This window comes from Periplaneta americana, chromosome 6 (genome assembly GCF_040183065.1).
Source record: "Periplaneta americana isolate PAMFEO1 chromosome 6, P.americana_PAMFEO1_priV1, whole genome shotgun sequence".
Classification (NCBI taxonomy): domain Eukaryota; kingdom Metazoa; phylum Arthropoda; class Insecta; order Blattodea; family Blattidae; genus Periplaneta; species Periplaneta americana.
The window spans coordinates 4,098,971-4,118,967 of NC_091122.1; the positions used below are offsets into that span (position 1 = coordinate 4,098,971).

Genomic DNA, 19,997 nt, shown 5'->3' on the forward strand with positions numbered 1-19,997 from the left:
ATGATGTAGGAGGCCATGATTAGTAAAGAATGGTATCTAAGGCATTGGATAAATAACAAATTATAATTAATTATATAATTTTAATATATATTTTTCATTTTAAACGTGTATTTTCGTTTTTTTTTTAAGTTTCAGGGATTATTTAGAAGTGTTCACGGGACTATTGTGATTAAAATAATTTCTCATTTTACTTCTGTAAACTTAAGAGGAATATTAAAACGTAATTAATCATCTTGTCTGTTTAGCTCAGTTGGCTAATGCGTGTTGTTATAAAATTCTATAAACCCAACTTCGCAGGTTCATGTCTCCTCGCATCCCAAAAGGTAAATTATTAAAAAAATTTAAAAAAAAATACAATGCACAAATTACGACGTAACAGATAGATAAAAGAGAAGGAGATTGAGTGTATGTATATTTAAGAAATGGTAATAAAGAAGTAGAAGTAGTGACATCTAGTAACTAATATATTAACTTCTTGAGTAATAGTTCAATGGAAAAGTATACGTGTGCGCCCGGGTACTAGGAAAATACTAATGAACTGTGAGATAAAGTTCAAACTGTGAGGTGAAGTCTTTATCTCATTAGTGGAATAAAGTAATGTTGAATAAAAGCCTACTTTACAAACACAAAAGTATTTAGTAAAGGCATGCTTTTCGTTGTGGTCATGGATAAACATATAAATATAAGGAATGCATAGAAGTATTTTCTGATAAATGTTGTAACCATAACAAACGAACATAACTTACCTGAATGACCGTTCTACTGTACATGTAGTGCAGGGTAAAGTGATGGACAATGTCAAAGGTTGCTCAGTGGATGAAAAAAAAAAGTAAAAAAGAAACGCGTAAAAAAATAAATCTCGGTGGTAGCAATGACTACCCCCTGTGGGCGCCCATATACTTACGACTCTTTCCATACATAATCATTTAGAAGATTCTGCAATGAGTGTGTGCATTCTGCGTGAATTAATGTGAAGTGCATGTTTTTCGTCTTAATTTTTTTTTTAAAGCATTTGATAGTTTCTGACTTCACACACTTGTAAAAATAATGCTAAGAAACTGGAGCACAAAATCATTGCATGAGTTCTCTGTCAGTAGAAGCTTGGAGTGAGCATTCCGCAGATAAGACTGTCTAGAATTAGTGATAAGATAGCAACCTTACAGAGTCTTTGACTACAGCTCTTCCTTTTGTCTTCTCCAAACACTGCATTGTGCAGAAGTGGTCCAAGTAACAAGGACGAAGTTGGCATTACCTAGCCATGTTACATTCATTTCATAGAGGCTGATAGCAGAATTCATTGCTAAGATGAGTAGAAAGGGATGTGGAAGCAACTAAACTTTTTGTAATTTGTGAAGTAAAGGTCAGCGCATCTGGCCGCAAAACCAGGTGGCCCGGGTTCGAATCCCGGTCGGGGCAAGTTACCTCGTTGAGGTTTTTTCCAGGGTTTTCTCTCAACCCAATACGAGCAAATGCTGGGTAACTTTCGGTGCTGGACACCGGACTCATTTCACCGGCATTATCACCTTCATTTCATTCAGACGCTAAATAACCTAGATGTTGATACAGCATCGTAAAATAACCCAATAAAATAATTTTTTGTAATTTACCTTCTTTAGTTTTTGGAGGAAGACAAAATGTCACAAGAAATATTCCCGAATAGATTTGATTTCCACAAGCAAAATATATACTGTATGTTGTAGACTTTGCAAACAGATTCATCCTAATGATTTTATTGGTTATGCATTGGGATCTAGTTCTACTTTGATGTCAAAATATGGACTATTACTGATTTGTTATAATTTATTCTAAAGTGAGCCCACGAAATTTGTATGTTCTTTGTTTAGCACGAATTCTAAATTGGAGAAATAGTTCTATTTCCGATAAGGAATGAAAATATAATCCAGCATGAAGAAAAAGGGTTTAATTGACCATATTTTTGGACTCCATTTTGTGTCATTCTAAATATTTTAACAGAGGAATAAGGTGAAATTTTAATTCGTTAACCTGGTAAAGATGGAAAGTTAAAATTTGGTACACTGGTGTATCTTGATATGTTATATATGTATACCAATTTTAAAATCAGTCCATCTAAAATTGTAGAAGTAATGAATTTTTTTCTTTAAAACAAGAAGGTTTTATACAATTTTTTTTCTCTGAAAATTAAAGTTTTTGTGTTGAATTTTTTGTTGTGCTTCCCAAATAGTTGAATAATTAATATCCAGACAGATATTTGCATTTTACAACCTCATATACACCGTTATTAAAAAAAAAAAACTTAATTTTGAAAAAGGAAAGAGTGCCAACATTGTGTGAAGGTTTTTTTTCGAGCCCTACTACAAAAATCCCTGTTTTATTGTTAACAACAGTTACCATGCAGATGAAAAAAGAAATGGTTGTTCTAGAACAATATTTGTGTGAGAAGATTGCCAAAAAATTTAAGCCGAGAAAATTATATTTAAAGTTTTGACAGGTAAAGGCACATTTAAATTGTGTAAACATTTCAAAATGGCTACCAAAACAGCTGATTGTAGGAGCGAAAGTGACTGAAATTTACTGTATTAGACACCAGGACTTGATATTAAAGCAAAAGAATAAATAAGTAGGAATTTTTATGAAATTTCGCCTCATTTCTCCCTTAAGTTACATAGCTAGTTCAGTTTTATGTCTATATGCACAATTTTTGTATTGTTTTGGATCACTTTTTTACTTTTTTTTTTTTTACAATGGTTATATTGATGTGAATATTTTTTGTATAGATTTTAGGATCACTTTTAGACCTACCTCTATAACTGTAATGAACTATACTACCTTTGAAATTATATTTTATGTTGAAGTCAATAGATCGTTATTGAGGTACTGTGGCACATAGACCCTTCTTATCCTCGAGGCGTGTATGTGTTGGAAGTCGCTGTGAATAGCCTTCCTGTTCCACGTGGTCGTGAATGAAGTGTGCTGTGAGATAGTGCACAACTCCTTGGATATGAGTCACCCCAGTCGCGTGACGTGGAAGAGTGATCAGTGCTACAGTGTTTGGTGCTAGAGTGGTCTAAGGAACAGTGCCGAAGTTCATTCAGTTTTGCCTTTAGTGGGAGCAAGGTTCGATTCCTGTCAGACTTGAGACTTGGACCAGTGACCTCGCAATTGCTGCTGTACCACAGTTGATCCGTAATTTCATTTTATAACGTAATATCTGAATTTTGGAAAGGTCATGGGACATATTAATTAGCAAAATTTGAAATATTTCAGTGCTAAAAATCTTCGTTCCTAAACCATTTGGAGCAGGTTTACATCATTTTACATCATTAGTTACAAAAATTTCATGTCATTTCATTTAGTGTTTTGTCCAAGGCAGGTCTTTCACTGCAAACCCAGCTTTCTCCAGTCTTTCCTATTTTCTGCCTTCCTCTTTGTCTCCTCATATGATCCATATATCGTAATGTCGTCTATCATCTGATATCTTCTTCTGCCCCGAACTCTTCTCCCGTTCACCATTCCTTCCAGTGCATCCTTCAGTAGGCAGTTTCTTCTCAGCCAGTGACCCAACCAATTCCTTTTCCTCTTCCTGATCAGTTTCAGCATCATTCTTTCTTCACCCCCTCTTTCCAACACAGCTTCATTTCTTATTCTGTCTGTACATTTCACACGCTCCATTCTTCTCCATATCCACATTTCAAATGCTTCTATTCTTTTCTCCTCACTTCGTCGTAATGTGCATGTTTCTGCCTCATACAATGCCACACTTCACACAAAGCACTTCAGTAGCCTCTTCCTTAGTTCTTTTTCCAGAGGTCCGCAGAAGATGCTCCTTTTCTATTAAAAGCTTCCTTGGCCATTGCTATCCTCCTTTTCACTTCCTGGCAGCAGCTCATGTTACTGCTCATAGTACACCCCAAGTATTTGAAGCTGTCCACTTGCTCTACTGCCTCATTTAGAATTCGCACGTTTACCTTGTTTATTTTTCTTCCTATGACCATGATCTTCGTCTTGTTTGCATTTATCTTCATCCCATACTGCTCACAGCTGTCATTTAGCTCCAGTAGCACATCCCTTAGTGTCGTCTTGTTTTCTGCTAACAAGTTCAATGGCTCTGAAGAGTATTTTGAACATTTCACTTGCCCTTGGGAATTCCGGTGGAATGGTTGGTTTTGGTTTTCTAAGTGTTCCCTAGAAAACATTGCTGTTGTGGTCTTATAATATCTGGAAAGTCCTGTTCAGTGGTAGCTGTAGAAATATTAATGGAAAAGAAAGGAGGGGAAATAGTGCAAAATATGAAGATTTTTATGAAATATGAAAATGTTACCAAAACACTGTGAATAGAGACGAGAATTTAATGCAATAAAAAGATTCAAAATATGCATGCATTCGTGCACTGTCAAACTATGAAACATGCACGATCAAGGAAAATATATATTAAAATATGCACTTCCATTTTTGTTTCAAATGCCTTATTTCACTTCACTTTCTTTTTGCACACTTGTATTGTATTGTATTTATTAACATTCCATGGTATTCATACATTGCTTCACAGCTAGAATATGTTGTTGTTGTTTTCTAATGCCAGGCGTTTGACAATAAAGTCATTTGACCTCTTGCACTCCAATATTTTTCAAAGATATTATCATGACTAGCCACTGAAGCACAGATTTTGAGGTGTTCCGAATCCATTTCTTGGTTTGAGTTGCACAATGGGCAGTTAGGGGACTGATATATCCCAATTCTATGCAGGTGTTTGGCCAAACAATCATGGCCTGTTGCCAATCTAAATGCAGCTACAGACGATTTTCGTAGTAAATCGGGAATTAACTGTGGATTTTGATGCAGAGAGTTCCATTTTTTCCCTTGGGATTGAGTTATCAAATTTTGTTTGTTGAAGTCTAAGTATGTAGATTTAATAAATCTTTTCACAGAGTAATACGTAGATTTAGTAACAGGTCTGTAAGTAGCAGTGCTGCCCTTCTTTGCTAAAGCATCCACATTCTCGTTTCCCAGGATTCCACAATGGGATGGTATCCATTGGAATACAATTCTTTTATTGAGTGATATTAATTGAGAGAGCATTTTAGTTATTTCTGCTGTTTGAGATGAAGGTGTGTGTTTAGAGACGATTGATAGAATAGCTGCTTTGGAGTCTGATACTATAACTGCATTCCTAAATTTATTGATGTGGCTTAGAAGATTCCTGAGACTTTCACTTATTGCAATGATTTCACCATCAAAACTTGTTGTTCCATATCCAAGAGATCTATAAAGTGAGAAGAGACACAGCTAGAATATGGAACAAGTCAAAAAACTTAATACTATTATAAAATCTTAATTTATAGTCACAGTCTAGATGAAATATATACAGAAGAGATTTACAATATAGTCTACTAGTACAACACAAAGTTTTAGTATCAATTTCATGAAGTGTTATTGAATGTCATGAATTCACCTACAGAATAGAAGGCGTGAGAAATTAGGTACTTCTTTAATTTGGCCCTAAATAATCTTATGTTTTGAGTTTCATTTTTTATATCGATAGGGAGACTATTAGAAATTTTTACTGCCATATAACGCACTCCTTTTTGATAGCATGATAGACTTGCCGATGGAGTATGAAAGTCATTTTTTGACGTGTATTTATGCTATGAACTGTTGAATTAGTTACAAAGTTTTCACGATTACATACGAGGAAGATTATTAATGAAAAGATATTCTGACAAGCCATGGGCATTATTTGTAGTTTTTTGAAAATAGTCCTACAAGATTCCCCAGATTTGGCACCTACTATTATTCTAATTACTTTTTTTTGTAGTAGGAATATACTGTTAATATCTGTGGAATTTCCCCAGAATCAACCAGTTAACAACCTAACATCATTTATAAATTGGTTTCTGTGCTTGTCAGTCAATATGTTTTTGTAGGCAGCGAATGACTTCTCTATGTCGCAAGAAGTTATGGGTGCAAACTTGAATGAACATATTTGTGACGGTGTCAAATCAAATAATATTCTTCACTGAACAAAAGAATCCTCGTCTATACGCACTTTTTCATGGACATAAATGAAGGATCTGTGAAATTCTTTGCAGAATTTTTTTTGCATTCTTGCAATATATGAAGCAGATGCGACATGCTGGTCAACTTGAAATTTTTAGAATAACTCTTCTCGGGTTCTCAGCCAAGTGAGTTGGAGATTAGCTTCCAAGCTTTCGACGGCTAGCTCTACCATCTTTTGAAATTTTTAGTACATTTTATCTGAAATTATAATAGACCTTATGGTCACCTAGATACCATTTAAAAACGGACGTCGTAATTTAATTATTTTAAAGAAGTTCTGTAATTTTTTACAAAGAACTGCCATAGAAAATATTTGGAAACAATAGTAGTGTTTACTTTTTTACTGCAAAATCGCAGAATACGACATCCCCATCTGATCTAATAAAAACCTTTCCTTTAATCACTGTGCAAAGAGTACACTTTTGGAACCTTTAATTGGAAGCATATTAGAACCACATTAACATACGCAAATAGAATAAACAAACACATTAACCACTTACGAGGTTCACACACTGCAAACACAGTTCAGCGAATGATTCCAATTTTAGAAGAATCTAAATTGCTATTAGTACTGGAAAAGGGAGAGAATTCACAGCCCTCCTGCTTTTCACCTAAGTTATTATTTTGTCAGCAGTTTCCTTGAACGCTCTGTATTTCCTCTCTACTATTCTCAAAATATGAAACGTAATAAATCTGTTTGACCACAGTTTATAGAGGGCCGTCTGTAAAATGTTGTGAAAGTGAACTTCCATCCAGAGATAGGTCCTCTAGTATCTTATTGTCAAAATCTTAACATTTTATTTCATTTTTCTATTTAGTTTTTTCTTTTCCTTGGTCAGTCCTGATTCCTGAAGGGACATAAAATCGAGAAACTGAAGTGTTCACTCAAAACCATTAAAACATATGTTTGATTGTGCACTATTAAGCTAAAAATTGGAAAGTAATGGAATGGATAAGTAGTAAGTTTGAACTATGTCCTGTGTTCCTATAAAAACATGCATTTGCATGGAATTCTTCTCTTAGTTATGAAGTACGAAAAATCGTGTTACAGCTTGTCTAAGTCAAGTCTGCTAGTGGGGATATCAGGATGGAATGTAGAGGCAAAACACAGTTGCCACATAGGTCACTTGATGCTCAGATTTCAACGTGTGCACATCGTTTAAAATACACTACGGAGCGCACACATTTTTTGTCCTTGTCTTCAGATAAAGGCAACAGTTACGCTGCCTCCCCCCTCATGCAACTTTCTCTCCTACGCCCACGTTTGCCAATCAGAACGCCAAACCTCACTGTCAAGCAGAAGTAGAAGTACAGTCTATTTCAAAGCGTCTTAAATTGTTACCGCTCTATGAAGTGAAGCGCAGAAGGAAAACTTTGCTGTCATATGAGACTGTACTGGTCTCCTCTCGTTACCGCCTCCTTTCACTACAGAACTGCCTCCAACTTCCCCTCTTGGCTCGCAGACTTATGGCGAAGTGCATCAACATCGGTTAAAAACGCAGTAATCATAGATTACGAAACGACGGTTAAACAGTAACGGTGGTTAAAATGTAATTTCTGTGCATCATTCATAATGACCGATTACTTAACATTGGTTAACTGACACCTCATTTAACCAGAGTAAAGTCTATGATGGTACACTGTTTCTACAAAATGACAAAAGGAAAGCATCCATACCGCTGCAAAGATAATAGTCAACGTCTAAAAACGACTGCGCTCACTCCGTTCTACATCGAAATGAACGTGTCCTACATTTTCGCGTTGCATTTGTTTGCCTTTGGGCGATGTTATATTTGCGAGTTGCATTTCTTTGTTTTTCAGTGCTGTTAGGTTAAAATCGTACAAAATAGAAAATTGAATCCAAAAACGATTATATTCCAATATGAGGTTAAAGTATTGATAGACTTACTATATTTAAATATATTACATAAAAAAGAAGGAATATCCATAAAGGAAAAGGATGGAGAAGATTAGTAGGAATGTGTGTACGATCCAGGACCTCATTTACACCAAGTTACTGTTCATTATCCTAAGATCCATCCATAACTTCTCTTTGTTCAGCCAGTGACATAGAGAAAGAGATATTCAAGTATTCCCTCTTAAAATATACAAAATAAGTTACATAGAATCGTAACATAAGCAACCGATCAATAGAAGAAATATGATTGTTTTTGTGTTATTTCAAGTGAGCCATTTGTAGATTTTGTTAAACGACATCCTCCTGAAATTTTCTGTCTCGTAAGAATTCTCTCTTTCCACTATAGAAACTTCACACTCACGCTCTAGGCCTATCCAAGTAATTCAAGTACTGTACAATAATAATCGTCTTCGAAATAAACATCTGTGGCTCTGGCCGCCATTTTGCTTTACTTCCTCTACTAATCACTGGTTATCTCCTTTAACCGCTCGAATATGGCCGGTTAGAGATTACTGTGGTTAACCTTCTATTTAAGTCGTAACCGAGGTCGATCCACCATAAAAATGCTTAACCAGGGGTTAGGTGACAATTTTAACTAGTGGTTACACTAACCGACGTTGATGCACGTGGGCATTAACTTGGTCGAGCTGTAATTGCATTCTACACATAGTAAGTGTTCTTGTTCCTATACCGCTAGCTGGATTGGTTTAGAACAGTGGTTCCCAAAGTGTGGGTGAATGCTAATTCAATATGAATATTTCTCTCCACCGTCTTAATATTGAATGTTACAGTAAAGGTGTTCCCCAACAATGACTCAGGTTTCTGTTACGGCATCATTTTGTGCTTGCTCAGAAAGAAATATCAATCTCTCATCAGTGTTTGCAGCAGTGAAGATTGTTTTTCTTTTACTGTAACTGAACGGTGTGGTTTTGGTTTGCAGGGTTTGATCTTCGTAGTAGACAGCAATGACAGAGAACGTATTGGGGAAGCCAGAGAAGAACTCATGAGAATGTTGGCAGAAGATGAACTGCGGGATGCTGTGCTACTTATCTTTGCAAACAAACAGGTACGAGGCAACTGGTGGTGAAGATTGTAGAGTTATCTCTGATGGTAGTCCAAACTTTGCAAGCTGATCACGAATTTCACACAGGTTTTTTTAACTTATTGCTGCATAGAAATTAAGTCGTACTAACATTTGCTTGGTTGTTACCCTATGGAAGCTTTACTTCGACTTTACATGTTAATGAGAGTGAAATAAAATTCATGATACTGGTGATTGACTGTAGAAGTAATTCGAACTCTAAGGAGATTCTTAAAAAAATCAGTGTATTAAAATTTGAAATTAACCAAAATGTTCAAGAAAATCAGGTGAACCATTAACATGGAGTAAATAGTGTCTTGACACTAACTATTTAATGAACTTCTTGCATAAATTAAGACATCAGGAAAAAGAAAAGTTTTTATTCTACAGATACAGAATTAAAAAATGGGCCTAGTTTTAGTAGCAGTTCTCTATGTAGACAGCAAGCTTTGTAAGGCTGTCCACAGGTAACATAAATAAGCTGATCTGGACTATACAACATTTCAAGGCTAGAGTAAAGTTTTTGCGATAGTGGCCAGTTACTTTTCACATTGAGATTCTTTCAAAATCCTAATTTCTTTCATATTGTTGCACCTCAATAATGGAAGAATTTTGTGAGATAGTGGCGAGTTACTTTTCACATTGAGATTCTTTCAAAATCCTAATTTCTTTCATATTGTTGCACCTCAATAATGGAAGAATTTTGTGAGATAGTGGCCAGTTACTTTTCATGTTGAGATTCTTTCAAAATCCTAATTTCTTTCATATTGTTGCATCTCGATACGAAAACATTTTGTGAGATAGTGGCCAGTTACTTTTCATGTTGAGATGCTCTCAAAATCCTAGTTTCTTTCATATCTTTGCACCTCAATAACGGAAACATTTTGTGAGATAATGGCCAGTTACTTTTCACTTGAGATTCTTTCAAAATCCTAGTTTCCTTTATATCATTGCACCTCAATACGGAAACATTTCATGAGATAGTGGCCAATTACTTTTCACGTTGAGATTCTTTCAAAATCCTAGTTTCTTTCATATCGTTGCACCTCGATATGGAAACATTTCGGGGTACTACTTTATTACGAAAAAAAAAATGTTCATTACTTGTGCTCTATCACATCTGAAAATTAGCAATAGTTATTCTGAAACATGTTGTATAAACGATAGACCTTAACAATTTCTTACTTTCATTTACGTACTTGTCAGTCACTGAAGTAAGGAATAAGTGACATTCTTAAAACCACTGAAATAAGGATTCTATGTAATACTGCACAGGTCTGGTAGCAATAGACACATGCATCTTCATGTTAGGCCCGTAACACACTTGCAGAGTTTTTGCCAGCAAGAAATGTGTGCGAGAAAGAGGCGAAGAGCCTTCCTCCACACACTTGGAGAGTTCTCGCTATCACACCTCGCTATGATCATCTATGCACTGCCTTAATCCAGAAAGCATTTTTCTGATTATAGTAATCACTCGTTGGGGGAAATATTATAGGTTATGTATTTACGTATATTGTCGTACTTAAATATACAGTAGCGTGCAAATTAATCCGAACAACGTAATTACTTATGCAAAAACACTCAAATGGGATAAAAAAAGGATCTAAGACATACCTCAGTAATCTATGTGGCCTCCCTTGTTCCTAATAACAGCTCTGAGACGATTTGGCGTGGATTCCACTAATTTCCCACAAATATTCTTCATTTCTTCATCACGAAACCATACACCAATGAGGGCAGAAATAATCTTCTCCTTTGTAGAACAATCCATTTTTTGCATTCTTCTTTTGCAAATTGACCACAAGTTCTCAATGGGGTTGATGTCGGGTGAGTTGCCTGGCCAGGGGAGTACCTGAATATTCTTGTTGAAGAATTCTGTAGTTTTTCGAGACGTATGGCATGGTGCCAGGTCTTGTTGGAACACACCTCTGCCATCGGGAAATGATTTTTGCAGCTGAGGTACGATTCTGGTTTCCAATAAGTGAATATATTTGTCAGAATTCATATTCCCTTGGTAGGTATTAATGCTCCAGGCCCTTCATGTGTAAAACAACCCCAAAACATTACTTTAGGGTGGTATTTGGGTGCTTGTTGGAGATGAGCTGCTGTTACTTTTTCGGATCCTTTCCGTACATAAGAAACATGGTGGCTGTGGACCTCGAAATGAGACTCATCGGAAAAAAGTACATTCTTCCAGTCATTCACTGTCCAGTGTTGATGTAATTTTGCCCACATTAAGCGTTTTTTGCACATAACAGGGGTTAGCAGTTGCTTCTTAATAGGCTTACGAGCCCTTCGTCCAGCTTCCAAAAGCCTACGCCGCACTGTTGTGACGTGAATATTCGCCCCAGTGGTAGCCATTAACTCGCGGATTAAGTCGACAGCAGTTAGTCTAGGATTTAATTTACTTTTCCTGACAATTAAACGATCATCTGCAGGTGAAGTCTTCCTTTTCCGGCCACAGTTTCCTTTTTTCTGGGGTGTGATGGATTCAGTCTCCCTGTATCGTTTTATGATCGACTTAACAGTAGCCAAACCGACGTGACATTCTGCAGCAATTTGCCTCTGTGTTATAGAAGAATGCTCTCCTAATTTTATAATTTTAGACCGTTTTCGTGGAGTTGTATCCATTTGTGAAGACGACAGAATGTACACAGGATTGCAGTATTAAGTCTTCAACACAACTGAAATGCTTATAAGTACAAAACGACAGGCAAAATGTCACATATTATAAAAAAAATAATGACAGACCTTCAACAATGGAATTACACGTACTACAGATGTCAATTAAAGCGGTATGAGCAGCTGTGAGGCCAACAATAACAGAAAATGTAAAAATATGTCGTGTTCGGATTAATTTGCACGCTACTGTATAACCTTTAAGTATATTGTCGTACTTTACAAATTACATACAAATGCTATGTTGAATTCTTAGTATTCAGATGATGAGGAAATGGAGTTATATGAACATATTTTGTTCATGAAAAGAAGTAGGCCTAAAATTAAAGCCAGAAATATCTGAAAATCACATTGTATCTCACGAAAATAAGGGCGAGTTTTGGACACTGGTTTCGATTTGAATGATGATACGTTTAGGCTTTATTTCAGGTTCAATGGACCACAGTTGTTTTTTTGCTATTCATGATATGATAGAGAATTCTTTGCTATATTCTGATTAAAATTACGTAAATTGTTAAGGCATATAGATACATTATTTCAAATGTTTAATCAATACTATTAAATCTCATCAAAATAAAATATAGCCCTATTTATTTTCAGATAATCTGATATTTGTCTCCAGATTTCTTCTTTAAGTTTCGTGTTTTTATAGTCTCATCCCATGTATCATATAAATAGGCCTACGGGTGACATCGTACAAGTTCGATAAGTTTCTGACTGCAATTATCAGCCATCTTTCCTCATTTTCAAATAAAAACAATACAATTTATCGCCACCTGTGATATTTTTTTCTACATTCAATCGTCATAAAGAGTATAAATGTCAAACGTCTTTGATAAATGTGTCAAGAAAATTCGCTGAGCTACTGATTCCAGCGAGAAACTGGTGCGAGGTTTTTGCCTTGAGCGAGAATCTCTTCCAGTGTGTGGACGTCCATTTGAATCCATGTTATCAATTTTTTAATTTTCTCGCAACACATTTCTCACTGGCAAAAACTCTGCAAGTGTGTTACGGGTCTTACCCTGGCTCTGGGAGTTGTTCATTTCCACCTTACAAGAACTGTTGATGATGACAAACCTGTTCCCATATTCAACTGTGATGGTGAACATTGTTTCAAGACGGGACTGAGACGGTTCTTAGGTGGCACAGTTCCTGCAGTCCTGGGTCATGCCTCTCCTGATATCTCATGCTGTGTTTCTCTGTTGCCAGGATCTGCCAAATGCCATGAACGCAGCGGAAATTACAGACAAGCTGGGCCTGCATTCGCTGAGGAACCGCAACTGGTACATCCAGGCGACGTGCGCCACCAGTGGAGACGGCCTGTACGAGGGGCTAGACTGGCTGTCCAACCAGTTGAAGAATGCCAATCGCTAAGTCTCGCCACACTGTACCGCTCCTATACCTTGCAACAGCCTTGAGAGACGGGAAGGAGGATCTAGCATTAAAATAAATATTCATCTGCAGCAAGTTTTGGTGGGGATTCGCTAGCAATCGTCAGCACAACTTGCAACAAGGGAACAGAGATATTTACTTTATTTCTAGAGATGCCTTTGAAGATGTTCCGGCTACATCGATCGTGTCTGCCACAGATCTTTATCACTTCACCCCACATTTTCTGGGAATCCATGGACGCCACTTTTACTTTGTCCTAGTGTAATTGAATGTTAGTACATTACGTTCCACTTGTTTTCTACTATGTCTTAATGTCCGGTGCTTTCCTTCCTAAAGCGTAGAGTCTTGAGAACTGCGACGACCGTCCATGGGTCGCGCCGGATCTGTGGACCTGTGATACTTCTTTGTGGCATCTGTGTTGACGGAAGGGGCCTAGAGTGTGAGTGTGTGTGAGTGGGACTAAAGACGGTGATTCTGCCAGACGGAGCGTGCACGCAAAACAATTTATAAATGATTAGTTAATACAGTTTTGATTTGGTTGCATTCTCCCCTGAAGGCATGTGGACCTGATAACCATTTTAATGGGACTTGAAAATATAAGAAGAGTGAGCATCTTTGGTGTTTACTCACGTGGTGACAACAAACAAGGAAGGGGATGTGTCGCGAGCAGAACTTTGAAGGAGAAAGCAAGAACCAACAATTGACCCCTCCCCTTTAAAAAAAAGAGATGAAGAAAATAACGTCAAACGTGGTCGCGCTCTTCTGGTTACATGCAAGGCAGTTTTGATACGCTGAAGAATGGAGGAACCGCTTAGGGTGACTGTCCTGGCGGGGAGCTGTGCTCTGGTGACAGACGGTTGATGTATAGTGAGTTATAGTCCATCACCACGCATTGATTTCTCTCTCCATTTTCTTCATGTTGTTTTTTGTGTCCGGGAAGTAAAGGATGCGGGTGACGCAATGTCTCTGTTGCCGCACTTCTCAAAATAAGATATTTTCCAAAATTTTTTGAAGGTGAGGGGGGGATCTTAAAGTCATGTTGTGAATGAATTCCAGATTGTAAGATAAGAACAAGAAAGTGCACCTGAAAATTAAAAAAATTACAACAATTGTAGGTGTTGGATTTTTTTTAAAAATATAAGTTTTTTGATCTCTTCCAACGAGATCTTACAAATTTGGTATCATAGTATAAGTACTTGGAGTGTTTGGAAGAAAATGTAGAACTTATAACAACTAAAGTCGACATTCCGCGGTTTTGTCTTGTGCTGTAAAAATAAATCCCGTTTTTTCACTGTATTTTGCTACCCTTCTGTTTTATGTGGCTGTCTTTTTGAGAGAACTGGAATTCCTTGGTTGCATTTTTGAATGCTGAAGCCTGTGAGATGGTTGAAAAAAAATATTGATAAAAAAGAACGTTGTTTAGGAGGTGGACTTACTTTCCTGGTACTGCATCACATCCATACATCATTTCTTTATTTTTAGTCTGCATTCATTCCTCTTAATATTACACGAACTGCTGCCAGGAACGTTGTCTTGGCTCCTGTCTGGACGACGATGACGAAAATTGTTACATTCATTTTGTTTTGGTTGGGAACGTCATTGCAGTACAGTTTGGTTTCTTTTTTATTTATGTAAGCATGCCGTACTTGTGAAATATATTGTATTAGTGTTTGATTGGTTACATTTTTTTTAATATTGGAGTCCGTCGGACTTTCCTGTATTCTGTAATCTAAATTGGTTGTGTATGAGTCTGATGAGTTTGCAAGTAACGGACTGTCATTGCTAGGAACATAGTACTGGCTCTAGCTTGGATTATCGGATGGACTGTATTCTGGAGCCACTTCTCTTTAAAAAAAAAAAATTGGACTTGTGTTTGTTCTTGCTCATGTTAAGAAGCATTGGTCAAGTATGTATAAACAGCAGCTTTCAAAGGGTCATAATAAATTATAACAATACATTCTTTGGTGCTTGTTACTGATCACACCCTTTGGAATCTTCGAGATCTTATTCTAGAGTCAAGGAGAGTTTTATTACTGTGAAGTTTCAAATAATACAGAAAAGTCTATGTAATGAATACTTCTTAAATGAACGCAAGAAAACCTTGAACATCTGCAGACCATACTTGTGTATGTGTTCAGTTCCATAGAAACATCTGTGCCATCATACATAATATTGCCACCTTTACCATCACTCCCTCCATCACAAGTTGTAGACCAGATGGCCTATACTGACTCAAAATAATATATATTGAGAATCACGCAAGAAAACCTGAAAGTGTAATTTGGCCATCTCTTTAGTGTTGCCAACTAATACCAGATAATCAACAAAGAGTGTAAAATCACAATGCTACATACTGAAATAATAATAACAATGATATAGTATTTTTTGTATTGGACAGATATTTGAGAAAAAATGGGAATATAAGGGTACAATACATCAGTTATTCATAGATTTCAAAAAGGCATATGACTAGGTTAAGAAAGAAGTTTTATATAACATTCTTATTGAATTTCGTACTCCCAAGAAACTAGTTCGATTAATTAAAATGTATCTCAGTGAAAGCAGAGTCCGTATTGGCTGGTTTCTGTCTGATGCTTTTCCAATTCACTGTGGGCTAAAGCAAGGAGATGCACTATCACCTTTACTTTTTAACTTCGCTCTAGAATATGCCATTAGGAAAGTCCAGGATAACAGAGAGGGTTTGGAATTGAACGGGTTACATCAGCTTCTTGTCTATGCAGATGATGTGAATGTGTTAGGAGAAAATCCACAAACGATTAGGGAAAACACGGGAATTTTACTGGAAGCAAGTAAAGAGATAGGTTTGGAAGTAAATTCCGAAAAGACAAAGTATATGATTATGTCTCATGACGAGAATATTGTACAAAATGGAAATATAAAAATTGGAGATTTATCTTTCGAAGAGGTGGAAAAATTCAAATATCTTGGAGCAACAGTAACAAATATAAATGACTCTGGAGGAAATTAAATGCAGAATAAATTTGGGAAATGCCTGTTATTATTCGGTTGAGAAGCTTTTATCATCCAGTCTGCTGTCAAAAAATTTGAAAGTAAGAATTTATAAAACAGTTATATTACCGGTTCTGTATGGCTGTGAAACTTGGACTCTTACTTTGAGAGAGGAACATAGGTTAAGGGTGTTTGGGAATAAGGTTCTTAAGAAAATATTTGGGGCTAAAAGGGATGAAGTTACAGGAGAATAGAGAAAGTTACACAACGCAGAACTGCACGCATTGTATTCTTCACCTGACATAATTAGGAACATTAAATCCAGACGTTTGAGATGGGCAGGGCATGTAGCACTTATGAGCGATTCCAGAAATTCATATAGTGTGTTAGGAGACCGGAGGGAAAAAGACCTTTGGGGAGGCCGAGACGTAAATGGGAGGATAATATTAAAATGAATTTGAGGGAGGTGGGATATGATGTTAGAGAATAGATTAATCTTGCTCAGGATAGGGACCGATGGCAGGCTTATGTGAGGGCAGCAATGAACCTCCGGGTTCCTTAAAAGCCATTTGTAAGAAAGTTTGTATTTAGGTTGGTAGTCCCTGTTTTACTTGTTAAACATTTGCATAATGCAGTGAATTAAACATCCTTAGTTGAAAGCAATATTAAATATCAGTGCTAGCTTTTTGAATATAATCTGAAAACACATAAATACAGAGTTATTTTATGTAATATGTCTTCATTATGAAAAAATAAAGCAGTTTTAGACGTACCGTAAGGTTATCATTGGGATGGTTGATGTTGCTTTGCAAAGTCTGTCTCAGTATTGTGTATGCAAGTCTACCTTATATCGTGTCTTTGTGAAGTGTAAAAAAGGTATGTAAAAAAAAAATGAAATTTTGAACAAACAATGCCCTTCTCTCTGAGACAAACTAAACTCCGATAAATAGGAACAACATTGAAGCACTTTATTGGGAAGCTAGAGAAAGAAAGATGCAAATCAACTTTTATTGCCATTCGACAGCAACAATCGAGCAAGAGTTGATCATCATGTGTTGATGGTCACTGAGAGTGGAAAATGAATCGAATTGGAATTGGATTCTAAAAATTAGAATTAAAAAAAATTATATTCATTAGGTATGCAAGATTTGCAGGAAAAAAGTTCCTCAGATGAACTCTTTCCTGTTAAACTCTGTCTCAGAAATCTATACTAATAATAAATCTGTAGCCGAAAATTTTCTGGTAATTTTCGATTTTCCAAAAATAATTGGTCCTAACATATATAATTAACTGCCCTGAAACCGAAAATCGCTTTTTTTTTTTTTTTTTGTTTGTATATCTGTCTGTCTGGATGTTTGTTACCTTTTCACGCGATAATGGCTGAACTGATTTATATGAAAATTGGAATATAAATTAAGTTCGTTGTAACTTAGAATTTAGGCTATATGGCATTCAAAATATTTTATTTAAAAGGGGGGTTATAAGGGGGCTTGAATTAAATAAATCGAAATATCTCCCTTATTAATTTTCATGAAAAATATTACATAACAAAAGTTTCTTTAAAAGTCATTTCCGGTAAGTTTTATTCTATGCAAAATTTTGATAGGACTGATAATTAATGAGATAAATGAGTTTCAAATTTACAATAACAATGCCATCTAAGGCTGTGTAATGAAATAAAAAATAACTTCGTCTATAAGGGGTTTTGGACAACAATCAAAAGCTATGAAACATAGCCTACAGAGAATGTTTCTGTGTTTGTATGAAGTAATATCAGAAGCTAAATTAACCGATTTGTATAATTAATTATTAACTCACCATTGGAAAGTGTAGTTTCTCTAGATGGACATAATGCTATAATGTTATTACAGTAACTTCTGAGTGAATCGAGGACAGGTAAGATTAAAATAGCTTCTTATGCACAGAAAACTTGATAGGCTATTCTGTACATTCGTTTCCTGCATTTCCTTAAATAATTTTTATGACCAAATGAGTGTCTCTGGATCAAAATGATCGCATTTTAATTTTTTAATACAATTTAAATTAAGTATAATAAACGATTTATCCTTTTATCAAACACGAATGTTCCCTGGATCAAATGTCCTATTTTAATTATGTAATTACTTTATATTTATTTCTAACGGGTGCAGCGGAGCGCACGGGTACGGCTAGTCTGAAATAAAAAATATTCCAGCAAGCTGATAAAAATCAGATGTGATGTAGTTGAATTAAAACATCGTTTGAAAACCTTTGGTCCTCCAGATTCCTTTCAATTCATTCATGGCACACATGTTGGGAACCACTAGTGTATTGAATTGATTTGTGTATATAACTATTTCAGAATTTTTATTAGACTATTCCAATTCTTTAGCCATAAAGATATAAAACAGTGATTGACTTGGAAGTTTTAATTTCAAATTGTTTTGTCTTTACAAAACAAATGTTACTGGAAATAATAGGGTTTTCATTTCATATAAATAATTTTTAAACATGAAATGTTTTCACAAGTTTACTGTAGTTAAAAAAAAAAAAAAAAAAAAAAAAAAAAAAAAAAAAAAAAGTAAAGGTATCTCCGTAACATGCCATGAAGGCACTTGGGGGGCATGGAGGTAGAGCCCCATGCTTTGCATGACCTCGGCACTAGAATGAGGTGGTGTGGCCGGCACCACGCTCTGACCGCCTTTTACCCCCGGGAAAGACCCGGTACTCAATTTTATAGGAGGCTGAGTGAACCTCGGGGCCGTTCTGAAAGTTTGGCAACGAGAAAAAAATCTTGTCACCACCTGGGATCGAACCCCGGACCTTCCAGTCCGTAGCCAGCTGCTCTACCAACTGAGCTACCCGGCCGCCAGTTTACTGTAGTACTCTCTTGCAATTTGGTACTTTCATACTTCTCAGAATATTGTGTGGAGTTCCGTGGAACCCCCAAAGAAGATATAATTTCTTAAGCGTAGTAGTTCTTAAAGTTTTACGAATTTTGGATAACTTTGTACTGTATCTGAGAAATAATTTTGATAGCTCAATATATTGCACGTGGAAAAGTTTCTTTAAATTTGTACAATTGGTTTCCTACTGAGTGCATTATGTTAAGCAGTGAGTGCGTGGTTCAGGAGAATTACAGAATTTGTACTGACTGCTTTTCCCATGGAAAATGTTTCATCGCTTCTTGAGCCTTGGACACATAAGGAACCAGGGTTACTGGTGAATTTTTGGAAGGTAACTGCAAATGAAAGATATTTTTAATGTATTAGGAATCTGCTGAAATAGAGTAGGACTAGTTGAGGTTAACATAGAAGGGTAAATATTTCCTTCTTCCATTTGAGAACCAATTAAAAATACTTTTCAGTAGTCTGTAATGTTTCGTTGTATGTGTCCATACCATCTTAATTGTATTGTTTAAACATACTGAAGGATGGTGTTTTGGGGGGGGGGGGTAACAATTCTCAATTTTTTCTTCGATATTCTGATTGACTTAAAAAATTAATTTCAGTTATCATCTTAGAGTTCATCTTTTTCGTAAATTGCCATGTTTTAGAAGATTCTTACAATTTTATTTTTTCACATTTGTTTATTAGCAGTGCTTTTCTTCTGGAGGAAAAGGTGGTCAAACTCTGTGTAGTAGACAGGGAGATGATCTCTGTCCAGTGCATGAGAATTTTGTTGTTTTTAAACAGTATTTTCGGCCAACTTTAAAACTTTCAGTGTTTAAATGGACTTAAAAATAAAGTTACGTTTAAAACACTACACATTTTTCGGTTCTATGATGAAAAACACAACAAAAAGGTGCTGGAACGCCGCGGGAAAATTGCTAAATTGGCGACACTGCTACCAATTGTATGGATCAGAGCCATCTACATCTTGGTACATTCTAAATAGTTCTATATTGTACTAATAGATGGCTCTGTCTGGAGTCATGCGAAT

At 36.1% G+C, this 19,997-nt stretch overlaps 1 protein-coding gene across 1 annotated transcript in view; it reads left to right on the top strand.

Annotated features, from left to right (window-relative positions):
* The window catches only part of Arf1 (ADP-ribosylation factor 1), a 29,060-nt gene extending 15,178 nt beyond the window's left edge, over window positions 1–13,882 (top strand). The window contains exons 4-5 of the mRNA XM_069827324.1: window positions 8,895–9,020; window positions 12,924–13,882. Coding sequence (XP_069683425.1) covers window positions 8,895–9,020; window positions 12,924–13,088 — 291 coding nt within the window. The 3' untranslated portion in view covers window positions 13,089–13,882. The remainder of the gene's footprint in view (window positions 1–8,894; window positions 9,021–12,923) is intronic.
* Window positions 13,883–19,997: the final 6,115 nt, after the last annotated feature.